This window comes from Lottia gigantea, assembly GCF_000327385.1.
Source record: "Lottia gigantea unplaced genomic scaffold LOTGIsca_37, whole genome shotgun sequence".
NCBI classification, from domain to species: Eukaryota; Metazoa; Mollusca; class Gastropoda; family Lottiidae; genus Lottia; species Lottia gigantea.
In genome coordinates, this window is record NW_008709259.1 from 761,134 (window position 1) to 786,037 (window position 24,904).

General features: G+C 33.6%; 3 protein-coding genes across 3 annotated transcripts; all 3 read left to right on the forward strand.

Annotated features, from left to right (window-relative positions):
* Positions 1 to 2,310: 2,310 nt before the first annotated feature.
* On the forward strand, positions 2,311 to 6,110 carry LOTGIDRAFT_162982 (hypothetical protein; the record flags this gene model as incomplete). Its single annotated transcript, XM_009059043.1, has 4 exons — positions 2,311 to 2,377; positions 4,246 to 4,470; positions 5,124 to 5,390; positions 5,866 to 6,110. The coding sequence occupies 4 exons, from the start codon at positions 2,311 to 2,313 to the stop codon at positions 6,108 to 6,110; spliced, it is 804 nt and encodes a 267-aa protein (XP_009057291.1).
* Positions 6,111 to 13,188: 7,078 nt separating this feature from the next.
* Positions 13,189 to 14,404, forward strand: LOTGIDRAFT_162983 (hypothetical protein; the record flags this gene model as incomplete). Its single annotated transcript, XM_009059044.1, has 2 exons — positions 13,189 to 13,387; positions 14,160 to 14,404. The coding sequence occupies 2 exons, from the start codon at positions 13,189 to 13,191 to the stop codon at positions 14,402 to 14,404; spliced, it is 444 nt and encodes a 147-aa protein (XP_009057292.1).
* A 5,766-nt stretch (positions 14,405 to 20,170) lies between these two features.
* Positions 20,171 to 24,772, forward strand: LOTGIDRAFT_162984 (hypothetical protein; the record flags this gene model as incomplete). Its single annotated transcript, XM_009059045.1, has 4 exons — positions 20,171 to 20,240; positions 21,041 to 21,232; positions 22,787 to 23,053; positions 24,528 to 24,772. 4 exons carry the CDS (start codon positions 20,171 to 20,173, stop codon positions 24,770 to 24,772), a joined length of 774 nt encoding a protein of 257 aa, XP_009057293.1.
* Positions 24,773 to 24,904: the final 132 nt, after the last annotated feature.

A 24,904-nucleotide genomic window follows, 5' to 3' on the forward strand; every position in this document is an offset into this window, starting at 1 on the left:
CATACATGGACATTTATGATTGGTTAAAACTCTTAATTATATACAATAAGAATATAATGATACGATTGAGAATACATTATAATTCATAAGAAACACCAATTAATCAAATAGTTTGCTTAATTTGACACTAAGGAATAAGGAAACCCATCTTTAATACATCATAAAAGTATACAAAGTATGTATATGGAACTAAATTAGCAAGAAATTAGTTAATTACCAAATTTAAAACGAACTAATAGTAACCATAACGATAAACAAATCAATACATGTAGATCAATCTGCTACTGAAAATTAATAAACCTTGAAATGAAACTAGTTCACTTTATTCGATTTTCTGAATATTATTAACCCAACAGAGTCATAAAAGCCCTGTCTGCATGTGACATGTATTTCAGCATGCCTTTAATGTCTGTTAACTTGGCTGGTGGAAATGATTTTCGATGATGCTATCTTAGGTGCTAGTACATCAATAGATCAAGTTAATCTATTTCTTGATCGTCTTTGACAGAATACATTTTCAGATACTCAATCTTTTGAAAAGTTAAGTTTATATAACGACACAATATTTATGCACTACCGTGTGGACTTCTAGATGATGTTCCATATAGATTTTGATGACGGTTGAAAAAATGCTATTTCTGTTTTGTGGCACACACGAGTAGCTCCACATAATAATATTCTTTATACGAGGGTAATCAGTGTGGTGTAAAATAGCATCAATAATTTTCACAGAAGAGCTAGCGATGTCATTAGCAGAACGCCCTTTTTGAGCCTCATTTCATACAGCCCCGTATCCTTTTTATTTACAGGACAATGGGCTGTTATGTTGGAAAAAAAAATGTCATTTAATGATCAAAATTTGTAAAATATCTTGTACCTGTCATTGTAGACTTCACTGACCGAGCAGACTAACTTTCCGCGACTGTAAACATACTGTTGACCAGATTGTCGTAATCGTTTTTTAACAAATTTTTTCAATTACTGGGATCACGTTTGTATTTACGAGTGAGGGATTTCCTAGTCCTAGATGTTTAAGGATGATTACAGTTCTCGTCGGAATAAGAAGTTTTGATGTCGTGACCAGATGTTTTATTCCAGTTTTTACTGACTATTTTGTAGTTCAGAGACCTCATTACGCTGTCGTCTCCTGACTGAACAGGAACACCCTGAATGTGTTTGTGGTTATTAATTTGAAGACGCCGAGCATTATCTCACCCACTGCTCCTTTCATTTTTGGATGCCCACAATGTCATGCCATTTTGTACGTATACCTTGACTGCAATAGTCACCTTGATTGTATCATAGAAATTTGTAAATGAATCAATTTAATTAATTGAATTGTACGCTAGTGAATACAACCAGACAGAAAGTCTGAGAACGCAAAGCAATATGTTTGCAGCCTTTCTGTCGCGGACTTCCATGATACAATACGCCCACATTCTAAGTTAATTTTGAAGGGAATAAAACTGCGAAAGAATATCGTGTTATTTATTAACCAATGCCTTTACTATACGGTTAAAAAGCATTTAGGAATAACAGACAAGTTAGTTGTTTGACTGGTGTAGAAATACTTGAAATTCCTATATTTAAAATCATGAGGTTAAAATCAATAAATCAGATTTCACCATGCGGCAAGTCATTAGGAAACCATTTAGAAATCTCAATGCATGTCGATAACATCTATAGTAAAATGTATTTCAATTCGATGTGTTATTATGTGATAGTCGCTCTATGCATATCGTGGTCATTATTCGTGCGTATTTACTATTAGGCGTATATTGGCACTCTAGAAGACACAATTCTTGATGGATTTAGACAAACTTGATAAAATTGTTTATAATACCACAAGGATGAACTCTATCGAAAATATCAGAAAAATTAAAAAATATTTAATTTGAGTTATTGCCCTTCAATACGATTTCAATTTATAGTCGTAAACGAAAAAAAAGGTTTGATTCTTGACAGATTTTTACGAAACTAGGTGTGAGTGCTTGTACACACCCAAGGATGAACCCTATTGTAATCAGAAAAGTGTGAGTTATTGTCCTTGTTTTTGAAAAAGTAGTAAATTTGTATCTCGTAAACACTCTCGAAGGCACAGTTCGAAATTAGTATGACTTATTGCCCTTGTTCTTTTTGATTTTTAGCTAATTAACACTCTAGAAGGCACAATTCAAAGATGGATTTTGACGAATGATGATAACAAAAATTACTTTGTATTAAGTGCGAGAAAAACTAACAGCATGTTTTATTCGGGATAGGACCAAATACTGAAGATTCTGAATAGCATCTATAGACCAATTTGATAATATGCCGTTTGTGTGGATGAAATTAGTTTTGTTGAATTTATTTGGATTTTGGAATACCGATGTAGTTGGTAAGTGATATTTTGTGACATTATATAGATTTCGGGGTTGGGAGGGTTTGATTTTCCCAAATGTAAATGCCTAGGATGAAACAAATACTTATTTAAGAAAATGGAATTAACGGTCAGGAAATGCTGAGAAATTCATCTGTTCTGTTCTGTTCTGAAATTAGATAAAATAAAACCTTACCAATGTGTGAAAGGTTAGTTTGCTATATACTAATGGGCTCTAGTTTGCTATGAACAAGGTTGTCATGCTCTGGGTTTTTTTTATATGCAAAAGTCTGTTTTTTTTTCGATTTTCCTAACAGGTCCAAGTTATAAATATAAAGGAAAATCGATGCGGGACAACAGAATAAAATATTTCGTTTCATGTGAAACAAATGGCCATTCCGGATTTTAGCAGAAACCTTTAGTTTCGTTTTACAAGTCGTTTTTGTGTAGTTGGGCACGTTGCGGCAAGTTGGGCAATGCGGCAAAACGAACCCACCGGGAACAGAGAAGAACAGGGTGCCTTCTTTACGTGAGCGTTTACCTGCATCCACTGGACAAGGACTGGGTGAACTCGTGGGTGGTCTCATTTCTGGGTCTGTTTAGATAGGATGGCAAGTCTACTCGGTGCTGGCATCTGTAGATATACATCCATATCGGTAAAGATATGATAACCATAGTCTTGGTTTCATTGATGGTTTGGTATATTTGGTAATAATAGACTGGGTAAGGCGTTTCCATAGGAAGGGCGGGTCCAAGACAGGGCATGGTCGATTGCAGGTGTTGATAATGACTTGGTACGGATGGTGGTGAGCAGTATGGTAGTGGTCGATCAGAACCTTCGTAACCTCAGAGAGCCATGTGTGGTTGAGGTATCTGATATTCTCGTCGACAGCTGAGGTTTTCATTCAGGGAATGCACCAATATAATACCAGCTTCTGAAACATAAAACAGCCTACCGTGAACGTTATACAGCTTTACCGAAACTGTCGAGCCCTAGTCTTACCTAGTGGCAAACACTAGTGGCAAACAGCCTCCGTGCATGCTACGCATATATCAAGGTAATGAATGGCGCCCATTTTTTTTACCGAAACTATGTCAATATTGTCTCGTGATCACACGTGATTCTTTTAAATTTTAACATCAGAAAATTTCGTTCAGGACTACGAGTATTTGTATTTGTAAAGACATTAAAACTTCTTTACAAAGTAAGTGCCAGTTTTTCTCCCAGCGGCTCTTTATTTATGAACTGTATTTAGATGGTAAATTTCGTTGTGTCTTCATGGGCGAGACTCTTTATTTCCGGTATTTAGCAGTGATTTGTCAAGTGATAGTAATATTGCGAGCTATATATTATCCAAACCTTAAGAGCCTTTGTCAAATAACCTGACACTTAGCTACTCATTAAATGTTATATTGATACTATATCTTACGGATGTTTTCTTTTCATTGCCTTTCATTGTTTACAAACACTTGTAGTCTTGAACGACCAGCCTTTGATATTCAAATCACCAGAATCACGTGATCACGTGACAATATTGACATAGTTCTGTCAAACTATGGCTACTACTCATTACCGTGATATATTACAGAGCGCGAGCGTAAGTTTTACGGTAGTGACATTTTGGAAACGACATACAAATTGTTTGAAATGCGCACGTTTTTTTCAGTAATTTAGCCTGGTAAGCTAAGAATCACTGAAAATAGAAAAAAAATCTATCAGTAGTCACTGACGCTCAGTCTATTCCTTTTATTCTTAGTCTTTTGTCGTAGCTGTAATTAGACAAAGAGGAACTGGGTGATAGAGACTAATGTATCAGAGGCTTGTAAAACCAGATAGTGGTGGGAAAGAAGCAATATACATTTAATTCCGACATTTCTTTATTTAGTTTTTGGATCAGTGAATCTTGCATTAAACAAACCAACTAGACAAACTAGTGAATATGGTGGTGGTAGATTTTCTTTCAAAGCGGTCGATGGAAACCTCAGCACCCATAATCTCGACTGCTCTCATACAACATATCCAACAGATACACCCAATTGGTTGATGGTTGACTTAAAAGTTGAATATGAAATTACAAGTATCAATGTCTTAAATAGACCAGGCGACGCAGGTTGAGTATTTTGACTGGAGACTTTACTCTTCTCTTTATTTTACATCTTGAATTTTGATGTTCATTCGTTTCAATAGCTTTTAAAACCTAGCATCATTATTACAAATAATGACCAGTGTGGCCTTTTTTTTACTGGTGTGCCGATCCTAGCTCGAGATAATACGTTAGATTTCCTTCTATAAAGCAATTGTAGAGATTGAAAAGGGCTTTAAAGATCTCCCGACCGATGGGAGAGGAAAGGAGTGGACTGTCTTTCTGATGATAAATTGACGTAAAATTTCTATCACTAATATTTGAAAGTAGCAAAAGAACAAGTTGTATTAGCAACATCATCAACCTTCTGGACTAGTTTCTAGCTTGAGAGTCAACAAGTAAATTTGAATAATTTGACGAGTATTCTGGTCTCACGCTGATAGTATCAATTTGCAATATTCCAATTTTCAATCAGACGTCCGTGGTTCATGCATGATAGCGAAGGGCCTCATGATTTTATGATTGGTGACGAAAATTGGTCTAAAAGTAAACAGATTATAGGAATTTACAGAACTGTATTACTGTGACCAAATTTCCTAAAATATCAGATAATCAGTCATCAATTGGGAGTATTATATAATATTGAGCTGGTTGTATTTATATAATAATTTTAATTTTAGGTGATAAATTGAGAAATTTTACTGTTTCTGTTTGGCAATATGATCCTGGTCCTCATATCAAATATAACATGGTGGATACTGAATACTGTATTTGTGTCCATTACCCGAACACAGCAGAGAGAGCCACCTGGACAAATTTAACATGTACGAAAATATGTATGGGAAGATTTGTTCTGTTTATTTTGAACTACCAAGAAATCTTATCAATATGTGAATTAGAGATATTTGGTGATATATACAATGGGTGTTCAACACAGTACTTACCTGGTAGGTTTAGAATAAAGGGATATATACTTCTAATAATGAGATTATAGTCAACTAAATATTTGATTTACTAGCTGTTAAAACTCTATTTCAGAAAGTAAACCCAACGTGCAATTTGTCAACAATTAAAAACTTAAATACCACTAGATGTGACGATTGGGTTAATTTCTAAATTTTTGATGACGTTTTCTAAGGAAAATGCTATTACAGGTTTCAGAAGAGGTTTCTATTTGCACCATTTCAATTTCCCGTTTGCGAAAAAAATCATTATCGCAAAAGTCAAAATGATAACATTCTGGTTAAGTTTTGTGATATCGTGAGGGAAAACGTACATGCGCATGGAAATGTACATATACATAGACATAGGCTCATAACTATAGAGAATTTGTCCATTAATTAAAAAGCAACACTGAACAATAATTTGAGTATATGATTGGAAAGAATTTTATTATTTATATTTTTATCTTTTTTATTACAGAAATGAATATAAAGAAAGTGGAAGGTAAACGTTCCAGTTCACCAAATTGTCCACCCTTACCATATGAAGTAACCAATGTATATGAGTGTATCCATCAATGTTTACAGATGAACAACTGTATCAGTTTTAATTATGGTCCTAATTTAATCAACAGTGTTAATTGTCAATTAGTGAGATGTTTTTCACATCCAAAAGAAGACTTTACTGTAGATAGTGATTGGAACTGGCGATATTTGTCACGTTAAAACATTTTCTGTAGACATTAAGACTATATGTCTCATTCTAAAAAGGTTTAAAGTTAACAAAGTAAGCATCTGTTTAAGCCATAATGGAGGATATCATATAAATTATTTCGGCTTACTACTTGTTTTGTTGTATATCATAAGTAATATCTCTACAGACAATATAAACTCCTGTTCAGTGAGTGTGCTTACTTTGCTAAATACCAAACTCATTAAAATTAAATTAAAATTTCGTATCTTTTTTGTTTTCTGATATCAAAACCCAAAGAGGCTGCCTTTTGCTCAACCTTAGGTTTCGATATCCCACAATTTCTTATTTTATCATGCCCCACCAGCGAAGGAAAATCAAAGGGCGCATAATTCTTTAAGTGGACGCCAAATGATTTCAGCAAAAATCCCCAATTGGCACAGCAGCGCCCTTCAAATCTTCTAGATATTCAAAAAGTGTTGAATCATATAGTTCTATGATCAGCCGAAATCAATAATTTGATTTTACGTAGGCCTACCTATTTGTCACGTTCGTTTGGTATGACGTGGGTGGCTTTCTCTTCTAGCTAGACGCCTGATACTACTTTTCATTATGAAATACTTACTCATATAAAATAAATAAGTACTAACGATCCGAAACGCAAAACAAAACCCGAAATCAAAAAACAATATTCACACGAGAATTTATATCAACCATATATAAGTAATTATTTCATAATGAAAAGTGGTATCAGGCGTTTTACTTCCTGATATGAAATGATTATTAGCTGCTACCAATGTTTCACCAATATGTTGTTTTGGATGTCGTTCTGCGCCTCGGATCATTAGTAGGCTACTTGTTTCATTTATCAAGGATGAATTATTGTGTCTATTCCACATCCACTGAGATTTCCGTCAGAAAAGCTTTGGACTTTATAATCGAGGTGAAACTACGAAAGACTTTTATTCACATTTAGAAAAATATTACTGAATAGGTCTATATTTTACACAAGTCGAAATTTCGGATTCCATAAGTTCGATCTCAAAATATTAAAGTAAAACAAGTAATTTAAAACATGAAATTTATGTTCATCAATTCTGCTCAAAATATGACAAATTACAACTTGCAACGCCATGTATACAATGTTAAATGATCGTTTTTTATACCCTACATTCTAATGTGGAAACTGTTACTTCAATACGTGAAATAACTACAATATCAAAGGGAATAAAAATGTAGTGTTATTTAATAACCAATGTCGCCAATCTACCGTTTAAAAGCATTTAGGCAGACAAACTAGTTGTTTGATTCGTGTAAAAATATTTGAAATTCCAATTGACAATGAGAAAATAATTGTGGATAATTCAGTTTTTAAATTCAAGGGTAAATCAATAAGTCAGTCCCCTGAAATCCCAGTGCATGTCAATAACATCTATAGTACAATGTATTTCAATAAGATTATGTGATAGTCGCTGTATCCATATCGTGGTCATTATAAGTGCGTTAAGTCAAAATATTAAATTATAACTACAGAACAAACATTTATATACCCACATGAAATGCGGAGCGTATAATATTGCGTCACACGTGTCCGCTGGTTCGTCCGTCAGTCGACAATTTCTGGGAAACAATCCAGACGGCACAATTCTTAATGGAAACTTACATAAGGATGAACCCTATCGAAAATATCAGAAAAAGCAAATATATGATATGAGTTATTGCCTTTGAAAACGATTTCAATTTTTAGTCGTAAACACTCTCAAAGGTTTAATTCCTGACGGATTTTGACGAAACTTGGTGCCCGCGTTTGTAGCTGAACACTATTTTAACAACCGGTAGCTTCTACAGTAAAATAAACGGCAAACAATTTTCGATAAACGGTCTACTTCCGTGCGTTAGTACTTAATATCTTGCGAAAAATGTCCAAATCAAACCAAACCCCAAATCATCAAGACTGTACAGGGGGAGCTTTTGGATGAACCAACTACAAAATGTTTTTCCGTCTGCTTCAAATATCCAATACGATTCACAGATTATACCATTTGTCACGCAATACAACAGTACTCATAATACATTTTGTCGTTTTGCAAGAGAATTAATATTGACATCGAAACAACTCCATACTTAAAGCCAAGTCTCTCGGGTTGTTAAAACGTAATTATTCTGATTTGCATGATAAATTCCCAACCATCTTTTATATTAAAAAAAACTAGTCACAGCGTACCTTGATGATATCCATGTTGTGTGTTTTTTTTTCTTTTCTCTTTTTATTTTTTTTAATTTATTATTTTTTTCTTAGTTATAATATATTATTATAATCTTATTAGTCTTTAGGTCTTTGGACTACGAATACGAATTTCCATTTTAACATATTACATTCGTGAACGTTACTTTAACCCTGTGTCCGTGCCTTCGGTTGAATAGTAATGTGTTACTTTTCAAACACCCTAATCACTACAAAAAATATATTTAGTATGAGTTAAATGTTCTTGTTCTTGAAAACGCAGTAAACTTTTAGCTCCTATATAAACACTCTCGAAGGTACAATTATGGACATATTTTGACGAAACCTGGTGGAAGTGTTTGTAATCACCAACCTATGAACCTTTTCAAAAATCAGACAAATCAAAAAGTAATTAGTTTGAAATATTACCCTTGTTCTTAAAAACGCGTTCAATTTTTAGCTCATTAACACTCTAGAAGAAATTGTTTATCATCACCCATTGATGAACTCTATCGAAAATCAAAAAGTAGCTTTCCAGTCAAGGTAATATACGCCCACTGGCAGCTTTGATTTTTTACAAGTTAAAAAGCTTTTGAGGCGATACTGAACAATATTACAAAGTTTCATCAGAATCTGTCGATAGGGTTTATCCTTGGGTGATAACAAACACTCACATCAAGTTTCTCAAAATCCGTCAAGAATTGTGCCTTCTAGAGTGTTTACAAGCTAAAATTGAACGCGTTTTCAAGAACAAGGGCAATAACTCGTACTAATTATTTTCCGATTATTCTGATTTTCAATAGGTTTCACCCTTGGGTGATTACTAAAACTCATACCAAGTTTCGTCAAAATCTGTCAAGAAGCGTGCTTTCTATAGTGTTTACGAGCGTTTTAAGAACAAGGGCAATAACTCATACTCAATATTTACGATTTTTCGGATTTTTAATAGGGTTCATCCTGGGGTAATTACAAACAACCATACCAAGTTTCGTCAAAATCAGTCAAGAATTGTTCCTTGTAGAGTGTTTACGAGCAATTGTGGACGGACGGACCGACATGGGTGACAACAATATACGCCCCCCATTTCATGTGGGCGTATAAAAATCAAAAAATATTGTATATGAGTTATTGACCTTTTTCTTGAAAACGCTTTCACTGTAACCTTGTATTAATTTTATTTATTCATTGTTTATTAAGCTTGTCTATGTTTATTAGCCTACACAAATATTGTATTTAATCCTTGAATGTCATTTAGTAATGTAACTGATTTTATTTAAGCGACGTATTTACTAGAGTTCTCTAGTCTCTATCAAGTTATGATAATAACAACAATTACTTTGTATTACGACAAGAGTGAGAAAAACTAAAAACAGCATGTTTTATTCGGGATAGGACCAAATACTGAAGATTCTGAATAGCATCTACTGATTAGACCAATTTGATAATATGCCGTTTGTGTGGATGAAATTAGTTTTGTTGAATTTATTTGGATTTTGGAATACCGATAAAAGAGTTGGTAAGTGATTTTTGTGATGAGTAGGTAGGATTTTTTTCTCCCAAATGTACAGTCCTAGGATGAAACAAATACTTCATTAAGAAAATGGAATTAACAGTCAGGAAATGCTGAGAATTTTATGTGCAACAATTATCTTTTGTTTATAGACATGGGGAATTTCTCTTGTAGGCTCTCATAATGGGCAAGGATTATCTTACTTGCTCGATAGCTAGTGGTATTAAACGAGAAGACAAAGGGGTCTTGCTGTATTTAGCGACTCAATCCAATGGGCTTGCCTAACTGGACGAAATTTCTTAGTTTCATCAGTTACAATGCCTTTAACGGGGATTATGATCGTCTGATGAATGGTCGTCCACGTTGAAATGATTAGTAATAGGCTTGTCTTTCTTTAATTTGATATCTGATCTATTGGTCATTTAGCGAGTACGTAAATCACTTTTAGATTCTCTTACATATTGTTTGGGACATTTTTTACATTAAATTAAGTAAACTAAGTTCGAGGTTTCACATGTTAGATGCTCTTGAATAGGGACATTCCTTAAGCCTGAGGATATTTCGATATAAAGTCTGTTCTTAGTTGCTATCTCCGCTAAGGAAGAATTTTTAATGTTTCGTAAAGATCGTTTAGAGTATCCACGCTCTATTACAATCGTTCAGGCTTGGTTAAAATCGGTTGATCTAGTGAAATCGTAAATCCTGTGACTTAATTATACCAAAAAAGGTATGCTTTGGCTGAAATGAACACTTGTGCGGGAGTTGATGATTATCAGTTTCTTTAAAATATACCTTAATATCAATTTTATTCGTTCCTGCTATGAAGTCTCCTTTGTAAACAGTGGTATCTAAAAAAAAACTATGCTCTTTTGATTGGCAGTAATTTAAATGGATGGATGGTGATTATTTAGAATTTCAAATAATTCTCAAAACTGCTCTATCGAGTATGTTCAAACCATGAAAATATCATCAACAAAACGACCATAAATCAATGGGTCAAGTGAACAAAGGGGTAGTACCATGAAATATATGAAACTATGACATGTTTACGTTTTAAAGAGTCCATGAAGTTTGCAGAAATGTTTTACCATTAAAAATGTAAAATCATTAGGCAAATCTCTAGTAGCTGTAGAATTTCCTCATCGGGTCCGTTTTGTCCGGGTTTTTTTCAACTGCTTTGCAGACTGCCAATAACCCTGCAGTATTATCGATATTACTTTATATGGAAATCAAGATTGCATTTGGCGGAAGGTTTTTGATTTTATTGAAATCAGGCGTGTCCTCAAACTGTCACGTGAATGAATCTCGAATTGCTGCTCTTTATATTGTTTTAGCATATATAAACACATACCAGAATGTCTTAAACGAAAATATTCATTTTGATTGCTTCTTTTAATAACGCGTTGAAAACTAGCATCAAAAACGGTAGGTGCGTCGGTAGTTTCGGTCATACTTTGTAAATATTTATAGCGTGAGGTCATATAGGGCCAAAGTGCGTAGCTCCCTTGTATTGCTCGTGGCCATTGTTTGTAATGTTACAAGCGCAATAGTTAACACTGTGGGTTCGTTTCTTCGATTTCTTCAACTGCTATGGAAATAAACAAATGTGCTATTCAGTTATTATACAATTACTTGCATAAGGGTTGAAAAAACTCGACGACGAGTGGTGAATAGAATATGACTGACGATTTCGACTAATTGTGACGATTTCGGGCCTAATCAGTAGTCTCTGACGCCCAGTCTATGTCTGTCTAAGGCGAGTTTTTTTTCGAAGATGTACGTAGACAAAGAGGGACTTGGTGATAGATGCTAATGTATCAGATGCATGTTAAACCAGCAGATTTTAGTAAGTAAGATACCCTTAGTTCCGATATTTTTTTTTTTTAGTGTTCGGATTAGAGAATCTTGCATTAAATAAACCAACTAGACAAACTAGTGACTATGGCGATAGATTGTCTTCTAAAGCTGTCGATGGAAATCTCAGCACCCATAATCTCGACTGCTCTCATACAACATATCCAACAGATACACCCAATTGGTTGATGGTTGACTTAAAAGTTGAATATGAAATTACAAGTATCAATGTCTTAAATAGACAATACGACGCAGGTTGAGTATTTTGACTGGAGACTTTGCTCTTCTCTTTATTTTACATCTTGAATTTTGGTTCCCCAGCCTCATTTCAATAGCTTTTAAAACTTGGCATGATTATTACAAATAATGAGCAGTGTGGCCTTTTTGCAAAGATGCACTTTTTCATCCCGGCTCGAGACTTCGATTCGGGCATGGGTCGAGATAATACGTTAGATTTCCTTTTGTAAAGCAATTGCAGATATTGAAAAGTGCTATTCGTCGGATGGAACAATAAAACCGAAGAGGCCACTTTAATTACAAGCTATGCACTTTAAAGATCTCCCGACCGATGGGAGAGGAAAAGAGTGGACTATTTTTGTGATGATAAATTCACTAATATTTGAAAGTAGCAAAAGGACAAGTTGTATTAGCAACATCATCAAAGTTCTGGACTAGTTTCTAGCTTGAGAGTCAACAAGGAAATTTGAATAATTTGACGAGTTTTCTGGTCTCACCAACCTTTCCTCTTTCCTATATGTAAGGTCGAGGGTTAAAGGGATTGTCAAGAGGTTTTTCTTTTTGTATGTTTAATAGCGACGCGCGTTATGAAATAATGCATAATTTGTGATAAGTGACGAAAGTTGGTCTAAAACAGGCCTGTCCAACCTACGGCCCGGGGGTCAACTGCGGCCCGCGAGATGATTGCGTGCGGCCCGCGGTGGCATGTAAAATTTGATCGGCCCGCGAGCAAATGCTTCGTTTGCTCTTGTCACTGTCGGTGTGGCCCGCAGATTGTCGCTGCCTATATATTTTGATATCGAAACACGTTATATCCGCGCTGTTATATCAAAGCATGACATCAAAATGAATCTTACTAATCAAATCGTTAACGAGGTCTGATCTCGTGTGAAATAGTTACTTTACGTCAAATATGTCTGTTATTTGCAATGCACATTGAAATACGGTATTGAATAAATGACTTGAAAAAATTGCTTGTTTCGCATTGTTAACTCCTTGATTCATTGATGGTTGGTTACGTGGCCCACGGCCTACTCGCATCCTCCAAATGTGACCCACCGTTGCGGAAAGGTTGCACAGGGCTGGTCTAAAAGTAAACAGACTGTAGGAATTCACAGGACTGTATTACTGTGACCAAATTTTCTAAGATATCAGATTATCAGTCATCATTTGGGAGAATTATAAAATTTGTTTGTATTTATTTAATGATTTCAATTTAGGTGATAGATTGAGAAATTTTACTGTTTCTGTTTGGCAATATGATCCTGGTCCTCATATCAAATATAACATGGTGGATACTGAATACTGTATTTGTGTCCATTACCCGAACATAGCAGAGAGAGGCACCTGGACAAATTCAACATGTACGAAAATATGTATGGGAAGATTTGTTCTGTTTGTTTTGAACAACCCAGATTATTTAACAATATGTGAATTAGAGATATTTGGTGATATATACAATGGCTGTTCAACACAGTACTTACCTGGTAGGTTTAGAATAAAGGGATATATACTTCTAATAATGAGATTGTAGTCAACTAAATATTTGATTTACTAGCCGTTAAAACTCTATTTCAGAAAGTAAATCCAGCGTGCAATTCGTCAACAATTAAAAACTTAAATACCACTAGATGTGACGATTGACTTAATTTCTAAATTTTTGATGACGTTATAATTAAGTTTTCTAGGGAAAATGCTAATACGGGTTTCAGAAGAAGTTTCTATTTCAGCTATTTACGCCATGTCAATTTCCCGTCTCCGATTTGCAAATTCCATAAAAATCATTATCAGGAAACAGGAGCTCACAGAAGCCATAGCTGTCATATGAAAATGTATATCTGAGAACCAGTTATATCAGCTAGTAATGAAAATAAGACATGCCTATCAGTTTGAAGAGTAATATAACGTTCATTGTACGCTCTGTTTCCGCTTTTTGTAAAAAAAAAATTTATTATCAAAAACATTGTAAATTATTCCTGAAAATATTTTTAAAGTGTGCTATTTATATCTATGTAGTAGATAACTACTACAGTAGTTCTCTAACATCTTCCAAAATCCATAACGAACTTTAAACGTTCACGTAAACTTTTGAAATAGTTTTGGCGTTAAAAAATTAATAGCTGTTTTTTCAGTTAATACTTTCAGATAAGGAAGGGACATATTTCTTCAGATTTTGATGTATAGTTTTCACAAATTTGAGCAAAAAAAAATGTCCGTTAAACGACAATATCAAGATTTTAAATATATGATTTATTACAGAAATTAATATAAAGAAAGTGGTAGGTAAACGTTCCAGTTCACCAAATTGTCCACCCTTACCATATGAAGTAACCAATGTATATGAGTGTATCCATCAATGTTTACAGATGAACAACTGTATCAGTTTTAATTATGGTCCTAATTTAATCAACACTGTTAATTGTCAATTAGTGAGATGTTTTTCACACCCACAACAAGACTTTACTGTAGATAGTGATTGGAACTGGCGATATTTGTCACGTTAAAACATTTTCTGTAGACATTAAGACTATATGTCTCATTCTAATATTGTTGAAAGTTGACAAATAAACTTATGATTAAGCCATAATGGAGGATATCATATAAATTATTTCGGCTTACTACTTGTTTTGTTGTATATCATAAGTACTATCTCTACAGACAATATAAACTCCTGTTCAGTGAGTGTGCTTACTTTGCTTCATGCCAATCTCATTAGAATTTTGCATCTTTTTTGTTTTTTGATATCAAAACCCAAAGAGGCTGTCATATTATTCACGTTTCGATATTGCTTATTTTATCATGTCACGCTTTGATTGGTTAAAATTGCTACCTTTGGCGTTTGGTAGAAAACTTCTCAGATTACAATGCAGATAAAAATATGAGAAACTAAAAAGATACGAAATTGTATAATCTTTTTTTAATTTGATTGATTTTGCCATATAAGGTAAATGGTTGCGGGCAGTGGCAAAAAACCTCATAACTAGGTTAGAGATTCGGGCAATCTCAGATATCCCCCCACCCCTCTCGGACGTAAACCCGCCACTGGTTGCGGATGTTTTTAACATTTTTTTTTATCATTAAATAACTTTTGTGATTCGTTCTCTCCCTTAAACTGCTGGAATTAAATTAAAATATTTTCATTAATTACCTCCCTTGAACTATTAAAAGTTTTCAGTCTGTCTCCATTGACCGGTGACGTTAATTCATGCTAAATATGTTTCGATTCTTCTGATTTTCAATAGGGTTCAACCTTGGATGATTACAAACACATCATACCAAGTTTCGTCTAGAAGTCTAGTCTAGAAGGAGTGTTTACGAGCAATTGTGGACATTTCTTGTGAACGCTATAGTGAGCACAGTTTCTATTTGATTTTACTGAAATTTGGTTTGATGATTTATATTCATGAAATCTTGGTCAAATTTGAAATTGACAATATTTGGATGGACGTTTTTTGAATTATTGCTCTTGACTTCAGTAAAAGTCTTCGAATTTGAAGAAATTTTGATGAACGGTTTTAAGTTATTGCCCTTGACTAAGTAAAAACGCGTCAAAATTTGTCTGTGAGAGCAATAAACTACATATTCATCAGATTTTTATGAAATCATGAGATCTTGGACTGATTTAAATTTAGCAATTCTTTGACTTAGTAAAAACGCGCCAAAATCCGCTCGTGAGCGCAATATAGTCTACAGTTTTCATTCGATTTTAATGGACTTTGGTGTGATGATTTATTTCCATGAGATCTCGGTCAAGTTCAAATAAGATGTTTTTTGCTGAACAGTTTGATTCAAATTTGACGATTATTCGATGATCATTTTTTGGGTTATTGCCCTATTATCTTCATCCGATTATGATGAAATTTGGTGTGATCATTTATATTGATGAGAATGTAGTGAAGTTTTAATACGATGATTTTTCGATGAAAGGAAATTGGAATAAATATAATAAATAACTACAATGTATTATGAAGATTTTTAGAATAGTAAAATTCATATTTAAGTCACCAACAACTGTTCTTATTTTTGACAGCTTGTAGTGGGGTGTATGTTAGACTACCTTGCCTGGCAAGATATCTTTCAATATGAAATTTTGTGACTATATCTATAGTTATCCTTTAGATAGCAAATATTTAGCTATCCCACTGTGACGAATTGGAACCATGCATGTTATTATTTGGAGACATACTTTTTAGATTGTCGGTAACTGCTTTTTCGATTTTCTCTTCCTAAAATACGAATTTTCAACTCGGCTTATGCTATAGGTCTACCATTGAAATCGTTGATTCATATTTCTGCAGAATTGTAAATAATCGATCTGATTTCGACAGTTTATAGACATCAGTCCTCATGTCCGCCAAGTGCAGCCTCTATGACTCGATGTATAAAACATCCGCGGATAAAAATATCAAATATTGACTGACAAAACTTGTTATGCTAAATTGTTGAAATTTTAAAAAACTTGATGAAAATTGAAAAAGAAGAAAATTCAATGAAAAATCCTAGACTATATCCTCGTGGTCAAGTGTGGTATAAAATAAATGATGTTTTACAGACACAAATAATAAACGGTAAAGGATAGTTCTAGAAATGTGAATCCAACAATCAATGGTGGGTCTATGGCATTAAGCAGGTTGAAATTTCGTACATTAGTCTAGTAACAGAAAGTTGAAAATCTCGACTTACAGGCAAATTAAAAAAATATGATTTTATTAGTTTATTATGTGTGTCTGTAAAAATCATTTATTTTTATATCACAGGTGGGTAGAGAAACATTTACTATCAAAGACATATGGTCACGAAATTTTATATTGAAAAATGACAAGATTTATTTATTTTTTCGTTTCATCATACCTAATAAAAAACAATACAACTTTTTATTGTAGCAAACGTCAGGAACAAGTAGACCTAATTTTCAATTCGCAAATATCAAGTCCCAAAATGAGCTGATGGTCAAGTCACTTTTCATGTATGTTTCGGCATGTTTTGACAATAACGGATGTGGCGCCAGGCAGATAGCAGGCTTACTCTATAGACGCCACAGATTATTAGTCTCTATTGCCAATGTTTTGTATTTCGTTTTGCGCTTCGGATCTTTAGTAGGTTACTTGTTTTGTCTTTTATTTTAATCAGGGATGAATTATTGTTTCTAATTAAAATTAGACCAAACTTACGTTCCGTTTTTATAAACTTTTATTTTTAATATAGCCACTTCAGTCTGCGTCTAACGACTGCCTGTTTGAACGTTCGAACCTGATAAACCGTTAAGCCGTGAACTCAAAAGCAAAATTCTTAAAGCCTTTCTGTCGCGGACTCAAATCTCTTCATTCCGCGATACAACAATAGTCACTATTGCAATCAAGGTAGGCTATAAGTAAGAAGTTCGTAATTGGCTTGACATTGTGAAGATGTCTATAAAAAAATTAAACTTGATTAAAATCGATATCTTACTTAATTTAACAGAAACAATTAGTTCAACAAGTAATTCATTCTTTTATAATTCTTTCAAACAGATTTTTAATTATTAATAATATTATTTCATTGGAAATTAAAGGAGCACCTTCTCTATCCGTTCGACCAATCATACCTTAGTTCCAGAAACAGGAATTTTTTAAGCTTACATAATCAGTAATAGTGTTCACAGGTCATCGTCAAAATTTGAGCCTTCAAATCCATGTGTATCCATAATTATTCAAGTTTGAAAGTTAAAAATTCGACTCGAATTTTAGTGAGACTATATGCGTATATCGGTATACCGTTGCGAAATTATCGTGATACCAGACGTAAAAAAGACGATATCATGAGATTTTAGCTAGCTAGTTTAAAGGTTGACAAATTGCTTGGCTTAATTTGCCCTATCAACATCAAAATTTGACAATGCGTCTCAGTTCATGGACCTCATGTGCCAGTTTTCAAATATTTTTAAGCAAAAACAATAAACGAGATACTGTATAACATTACAAAGAGTTTATGTCTATATCACAATATTTGAACCTATCGTGATAAAAATTGTCTATATCGCGATACACAAAAAATCTCATAATATCTCCCAACTCTAATTTTCTCCATTATTCTGGGATTCTGTTGTACATCTATGAAACCAGGTAGGTCCACTAACAATTATTGGTTAAGTTTGAGAAGTTCAATTCATTGTGCTTTGTAAAAGGTATGATCTCTTTAAATATCTTATATTGACATATTCCCAACACATGAGAATGTTCAGGCAGATGATGAATAGCATACACCGACTAACATAGACTAACTTTATAAAATGCCGTTTGTGTGGATGAAATTAGTTTTGTTGAATTTATTTGGAATTTGGAATACGGATAAACTTTTTAGTAAGTAATTTGATCTGATATAATGGTGGTATTTCATGGCAATATTTACAATTATCTTATGTTGTAAGTAAAGTTGTATACGTTCAGTTACAATTACTTGATCTTGTAAATATAGTCGAACACTCTTTTACAATTATCTTATGTTGTAAATAAAGTTGTATACGTTCAGTTACAATTACTTGATCTTGTAAATATAGTCGAACACTCTTTTACAATTATCTTATGTTGTAAATAAAGTTGTATACGTTCAGTTACAATTACTTGATCTTGTAAATATAGTCGAACACTCTTTAACAATTATCTTATGTTGTAAATAAAGTTGTATACGTTCAGTTACAATTACTTGATCTTGTAAATACACTCTTCAACAATTATCTTGTGTTGTAAATAAAGTTCTAAACGCTCATTTACAATTATCTTATGTTGTAAAAAGTTGTATACGCTCATTTACCGAGTTATTAAATAGAATTGTAAACGCCAATTTAAAACCATATGATCTTGTAAATAAAGTTGTACGCTCATTTACAATTATCTTATATTGTAAATAAACTTGTATACGCTCATTGAAGTTGTACACGTTCATTTACATCCACCCGATCTTGTAAATATAGCTGTATATGCCCATTTACAATACCTTATCTTAAATAATAGTCGTAAAGATAGTAAAGATAGACTCTGGTTGTAAGACCCAGCTGTGAAGTGGATATATACTAAATAAAAAAAAAAACTAATAAAAAAACGAAACGAAAGTTGGGTCCAATTTTGATAAGACTATAGACAATTAAAACAAAATGTAGGTCTATCAAAGTATATGATCGTAATCAAGGTAAGCATCCATCAATATGTAAATGAGCGAAATAGCATAAACTTCAGAATGAAAATCTTAAAATCGTCCATTTAATTGACTTATAGAGGTCTTGGAATGCAGGAAAGCTTGTGTTATAAATGAAAAATGCTGCGGAGAGGCCCAAACCTACTAAGTCCATTACGAACTTCGTCTACCTTTACTCCAATAGTCACGTTTATTGTATCACGGAAGTATGTAAATGAATCGATTTTATTCGATTGTACGCTAACGAATATAACCAATCAGAGGCCTCGACAGAAAGTCGTCCACCCCGTCCCCCACCCCCATTGCTGCCCCGAAAGCAAGTTTTTCGGGCAAAAATCTTATAACTAGGTTAGAAATTCGAGCAATCTCTGATATTTCGCCCCTCCTCGGACGTAAACCTAGCTCCGTCACTGCCTCTGGGTCTGTTGTGAACGCGATAAAGCAGAGACTTTTTCCTATTATAATAAACCAAAGGTATGCCCTTGACTTAGCCAATAGCCAGAGGGGCAAAAGCGACGACAATTTGCAATTTTGATCGAAATTAGTAGGATTTTTCAACATGTTAAATTTGCCACAGAATTGTTGTTGTATAGTGATTTGGACGTCAACATTATATTTATAATAAGTTTCTATAGCGATATATTCCCACGTATTCGCCTGCTTCTTTAGAAACAGAATGTATGTCACTAATTTTAATTAATTATTCATTATATTTAGCTATTCTTTACTTGTTTTTGTCTACGTTTAATTCTTAAAGGAATATGACCTCTTAAAATAAATATAAATTTTGATTTTAAAACTGGGTCAATAAGAGTGTATTATTCTTACTTGTACCTACCCAATGTCATTACCTATACAGCAGAATCCCCCTATAATCTGATAGGAAATATTCTTTAAATATGTTTCATGGATTAATCGCATAATACAGAGATTCTGTTGTACATCTATGACAAGGTAAGTCAGTCCACTGATGAATACATTATGCATTCTAAAAGGTATGACATCTTTAAATATCTAAAATTGACATATTCCCAACACATGAGAATGTTCGGGCAGATGATGAATAGCATACACTGACTAACATAGACTAACTTTAAAAAATGCCGTTTGTGTGGATGAAATTAGTTTTGTTGAATTTATTTGGACTTTGGAATACGGATGAACTATTTAGTAAGTAATTTTATTTGATATAATGGTGGTATTTCATGGCCATTAATATATTTACAATTACTTGATCTTGTATTTATCTGACATAATGGTGGTATTTCATGGCCATATCTTTTCTCTATGTAAAATTTTTATTTAATTTCTCTCTATATATTATAAAAGTAGTCAATCCAAACTGCCATTTGTATTATAAAAACAATTTTTAAATTTTTCATTTAATAAAATACAGACAATGGCAAATTCTGTTATTGTTTAAAATTGCTGCCATTTTGGTATCCATCGTTCTTGTACTTTACTGCCGTGTGGCGAAATGAGGAGTGACAGGAACGATTTTCCCGCTCAATCTTGCTGTTCTCAAGAAAGTTTGTTTACAATAAATTACAAATTATCTTGTAAATATGGTCGTACGCTCATTTCCAATTATCTTATGTTGTAAATATAGTTGTATAGGCTCATTAACAATTACCCGATCTTGTAAATATAGTCGTGTGCTCATTTACAATTAAACTTGTATGCACTCATTTTGTAAATAAAGTTGTATACGCTCAATTAAAGTTACGTGATCTTGTAATAACAGTCAAGCGCTCATTTACAATTTTCGTATGTTGTAAATAAATTTGTATACGCTCATTACTCGATATTGTTAATATATTCGTAAGCTAATTTACAATTATCAACAATTAGTTTATGTTGTAAATAAAGTTGTGTACGCTCATTTACAATTTCCTGATGTTGTAAACAAAGTTGTAGCCAACATACGTCCATTTAACTTGTTGAAAATAATTTTCTCTTTTTTTTTATAGTTTCTGGATTAGAGAATCTTGCATTAAACAAACCAACTAGACACACTAGTGAATATGGTAATGGACGATTTTCCTCCAAAGCGGTCGATGGAAATCTCAGCACCTATAACCTTGGCTGCTCTCATACAGATGCTCCAACAGACACGCCTAATTGGTTGTTGGTTGACTTAGAAGCTGAATATGAAATTACAAGTATAGCTGTCTTGGGGATGGGTAACCTTATTTTCATTATTCATATATAAATGTACATTATTGGGCGGTTAATATTTATATCAATCGAAAGTAGAGGTGTTCTAAAGGATAAAAAAAAATACCAGTCCATAATTAACTTGTATTTAGCTAATTGTGAAAAGCGCACCGAATCTCCGTTTTGACGAATCAATTAAAATTTTGATTCGCAATCCATAATAATATGCAGCAATTGTGAATTTTCGAGTTGTAGACGGCATTGACGAAAAAATCGGTCAAACGGTCACAATATAATTAACCTTGTGACTGTGTTACTGTGACCAAATTTTCTGCGATCGATTCTTCTACAGCCGTATTTAGATTATTGAGAGGCTGTGCTGTATGTGATTCATACGCCCGCACATACAAATTGCGTATACCTGGAAATAACACACACGAACGCAGAGTTCACAATCATTTTGAATCTCTACCTCGACGTAATAAGCTGAATTTTGAAAAAGGCAATAATATTTCAAATCACATTTAAAGGCTTGAAGATGGTCTTTTAAAGTTAACTACGTTCGTGTGTGTTATTTCCATGTAAGAACCATACGTAGTCTTGTATGACGCTCGCATGGTAATGTGGACAATATAGCGTCGCCCTGTGCGTCTGTTCACGTTGTTCAGTTTTGACTTATTTTTTTTTTTTTATAAAATATTGTGTAGTGTAGGTTTATTATAACAAGATCTTGGGAAAGTTCAGTATTAATTGGTACGGGTCGACAAATATGGACGTAGTTAGGCCTACTACCATTGATATTCCAAAAAAACTTTATAAGTTGCTTGTGAACTCTTTAGTAACAGTTTCTGTCTATAAATTATATGAAAAACTTGGTATAAAGATTTTCACCAAATTTTGTTTGAATACCTTAAGTTTATATTCACAAGATCTCAGTTAATTTTTAATTTGGGCATGATTTGACAAAATATTGATGAAATCCTATATTATAGATACATTGAAAATAAGGCCTGCAGTTGTTGTTAGCTTTATATTAACAATTTGTTGGATGAGTTCAAATCTGAGCACCAACAGGTCTACTGAAAATATAGTAATAGTAATAGTAATAGTTTATTGCAGTATTAAGGCCAGGGCCCAAAGGTACAAACAAAATACAAATATTTTTACAAATATGTACAATTTCATTAGAGCACATTAATACATGTTCATAAATAAATAATGAAGAGCGATTAACAACATGTCTCTATCTACTATTTAAAATGAGAGACGTTCATATAATACTATAAAGAACCTTTTCGGATTGATGTCGCCTGATCTAAATATCTAGAAATTGCCCTAATAACATCTTCAATTGAACACAACTGTCTAAATTTCATATAAGTAGGAGTGGAAACCATGTGGCGGAGCCAAAAGGGGGAGGGGGGGGGGGGGGGCAGAGGGGGCATATATTCGTAAGCTCTCACTGTTATGCAATTTCGACGACCATTCTTGCAAATTATATTGAAAATATATTCGATAAGTGAGCGTATCTTAATTATAATCCACACGTTCAATTTTAGATGGTAGATTGATAAATTTTACTGTTTCTGTATGGCAATATGATCCTGGTCCTCATATCAAATATAACATGGTGGATACTGAATACTGTATTTGTGTCCATTACCCGAACACAGCAGCGATTGGCACCTGGACAAATTTAACATGTACGAAAATATGTATGGGAAGATTTGTGCTGTTTGTTTTGAACAACCCAGAACCTTTAACAATATGTGAATTAGAGATATTTGGTGATATATACAATGGCTGTTCAACACAGTACTTACCTGGTAGGTTTAGAATAAAGGGTTATATACTTCTAATAATGGGATTATAGTCAACTAAATATTTGATAGTAACTATTCTCAGAAAGGAATTTTATAGTGCAATTATATTACCAGGTATTTTAATTTCCATGGATGACGTTATATTTTAGTCCCCATGAGAGAAATTTATTCCCCTTTCACTACAGTCAAGAAACCTAATTTCGTGCTAACCTATTTTTCGTGCATCTTTGGAAATGATTAATAATTTATATGTGCGACCTATCGTGACCTCCGCATTTGCTTGTTTTGATACACATGGGTTTTCTGTACAATGTCAGCTATTAGAATGAATCCAGTAGTTTCAAGCAAGGTAAAATTGCGGATTTCAATTATTACCAAATATCACAATTTTTTATAGTCCGAATTGCCTTATAATCCCAAGCTGTAATCGGAATTCCAAGTGTCGTCTGCTAGAAATAATGTAGTCCAATGAACGAAGTCACGTGCTAAACTAGCGGATTCCGTGTCGGCAGAAAAATTCAGTGGAACATAATGTGGGCCGTACTCTTGTGTGTTTCAAAGACTTTTAGAAAAATAAATCACTCTTACGTTCTACTTTTGTCAGTAACTACTTTTTTTTTAAATTATTGTTCTTTGAAGGAATTGTCATTGTTTATAATGAAATATTATGAAAGATAAATCCATACAACGCGTTTTTCTCGACTTTATAGATAACACATTGTATACGAAAATAGGTGACGCATTTAGCAGCCGTTGTCGAGTTGGTTTAATTATGGCGAAATTCTGTTTTGAATTCCTATATGCACGAATAGGCATTCGTACACCACTGTACAAAAATCTCGTTAAATGCATTCTCAGACTTCCTAGATTAGAAATTTTCCAGTGGGGAAGCCCCAATCGCAACTAGTGCCCTTTAAAATCCAAAAGGGGAGCCGACGTGCTCGGAAAAATTTTATCCTATTTAGAATTTAGACCTACCGGTAGGGCCTACCATAAGAATATACTATGCCTTTAAAGACGGGTAACCATATTTTCATTTATTCAATTATTTGTTTGTTTATTGGACAGCTAATAGGCCTAGACCTTCGTAATTGAAAATAATGAAGAGGTGTTCTAGAGAAATGTCAGTTTGTCTCAAAAAGTCCAGAATTAACTTGTGATTGCTAATTAGGTAACGGCAGAGCCTTCGGTTACTTGATTATCCGGTCTCCACTTTCAAGAAGGGAGATAACTCTGTGTCTTTTCACAGCCGAACTTCGACTTTTCAAACTGGTTTCAGTTCCTCGGATTCCCCTAGCTTGTCCATTTCTACACACAATCTTCAGACCCATATGGACTATATTTATTATAAGAGACATCAATAAGCGTGGTTTGACAAAGAACCAATCTTTAGCAAGCAAACACTGTGCAAGAATTAGAAACTTTTAAATAATTACAAAGAAATAAGTTTTGTCTATTTTTATCTTCTTTATTACAGAAATGAATATAAAGACAGTGGTAGGTAAACGTTCCAGTCCACCAAATTGTCCACTTTTATCATATGAAGTAGCCGATGTATGTGAGTGTAGCCATCAATGTTTACAGATGAACAACTGTATCAGTTTCAATTATGGTCCTAATTTAATCAACACTGTTAATTGTCAATTAGTGAGATGTTTTTCACACCCAAAACAAGACTTTACTGTAGATAGTGATTGGAACTGGCGATATTTGTCACGTTAAAACATTTCTGTACAAATTACGCCTATATGTCTCATTCTAAAACATTTTCTGTAGACATTAAGACTATATGTCTCATTCTAAAACATTTTCTGTAGACATTAAGACTACCATATATGGCATAAAGAAACTACA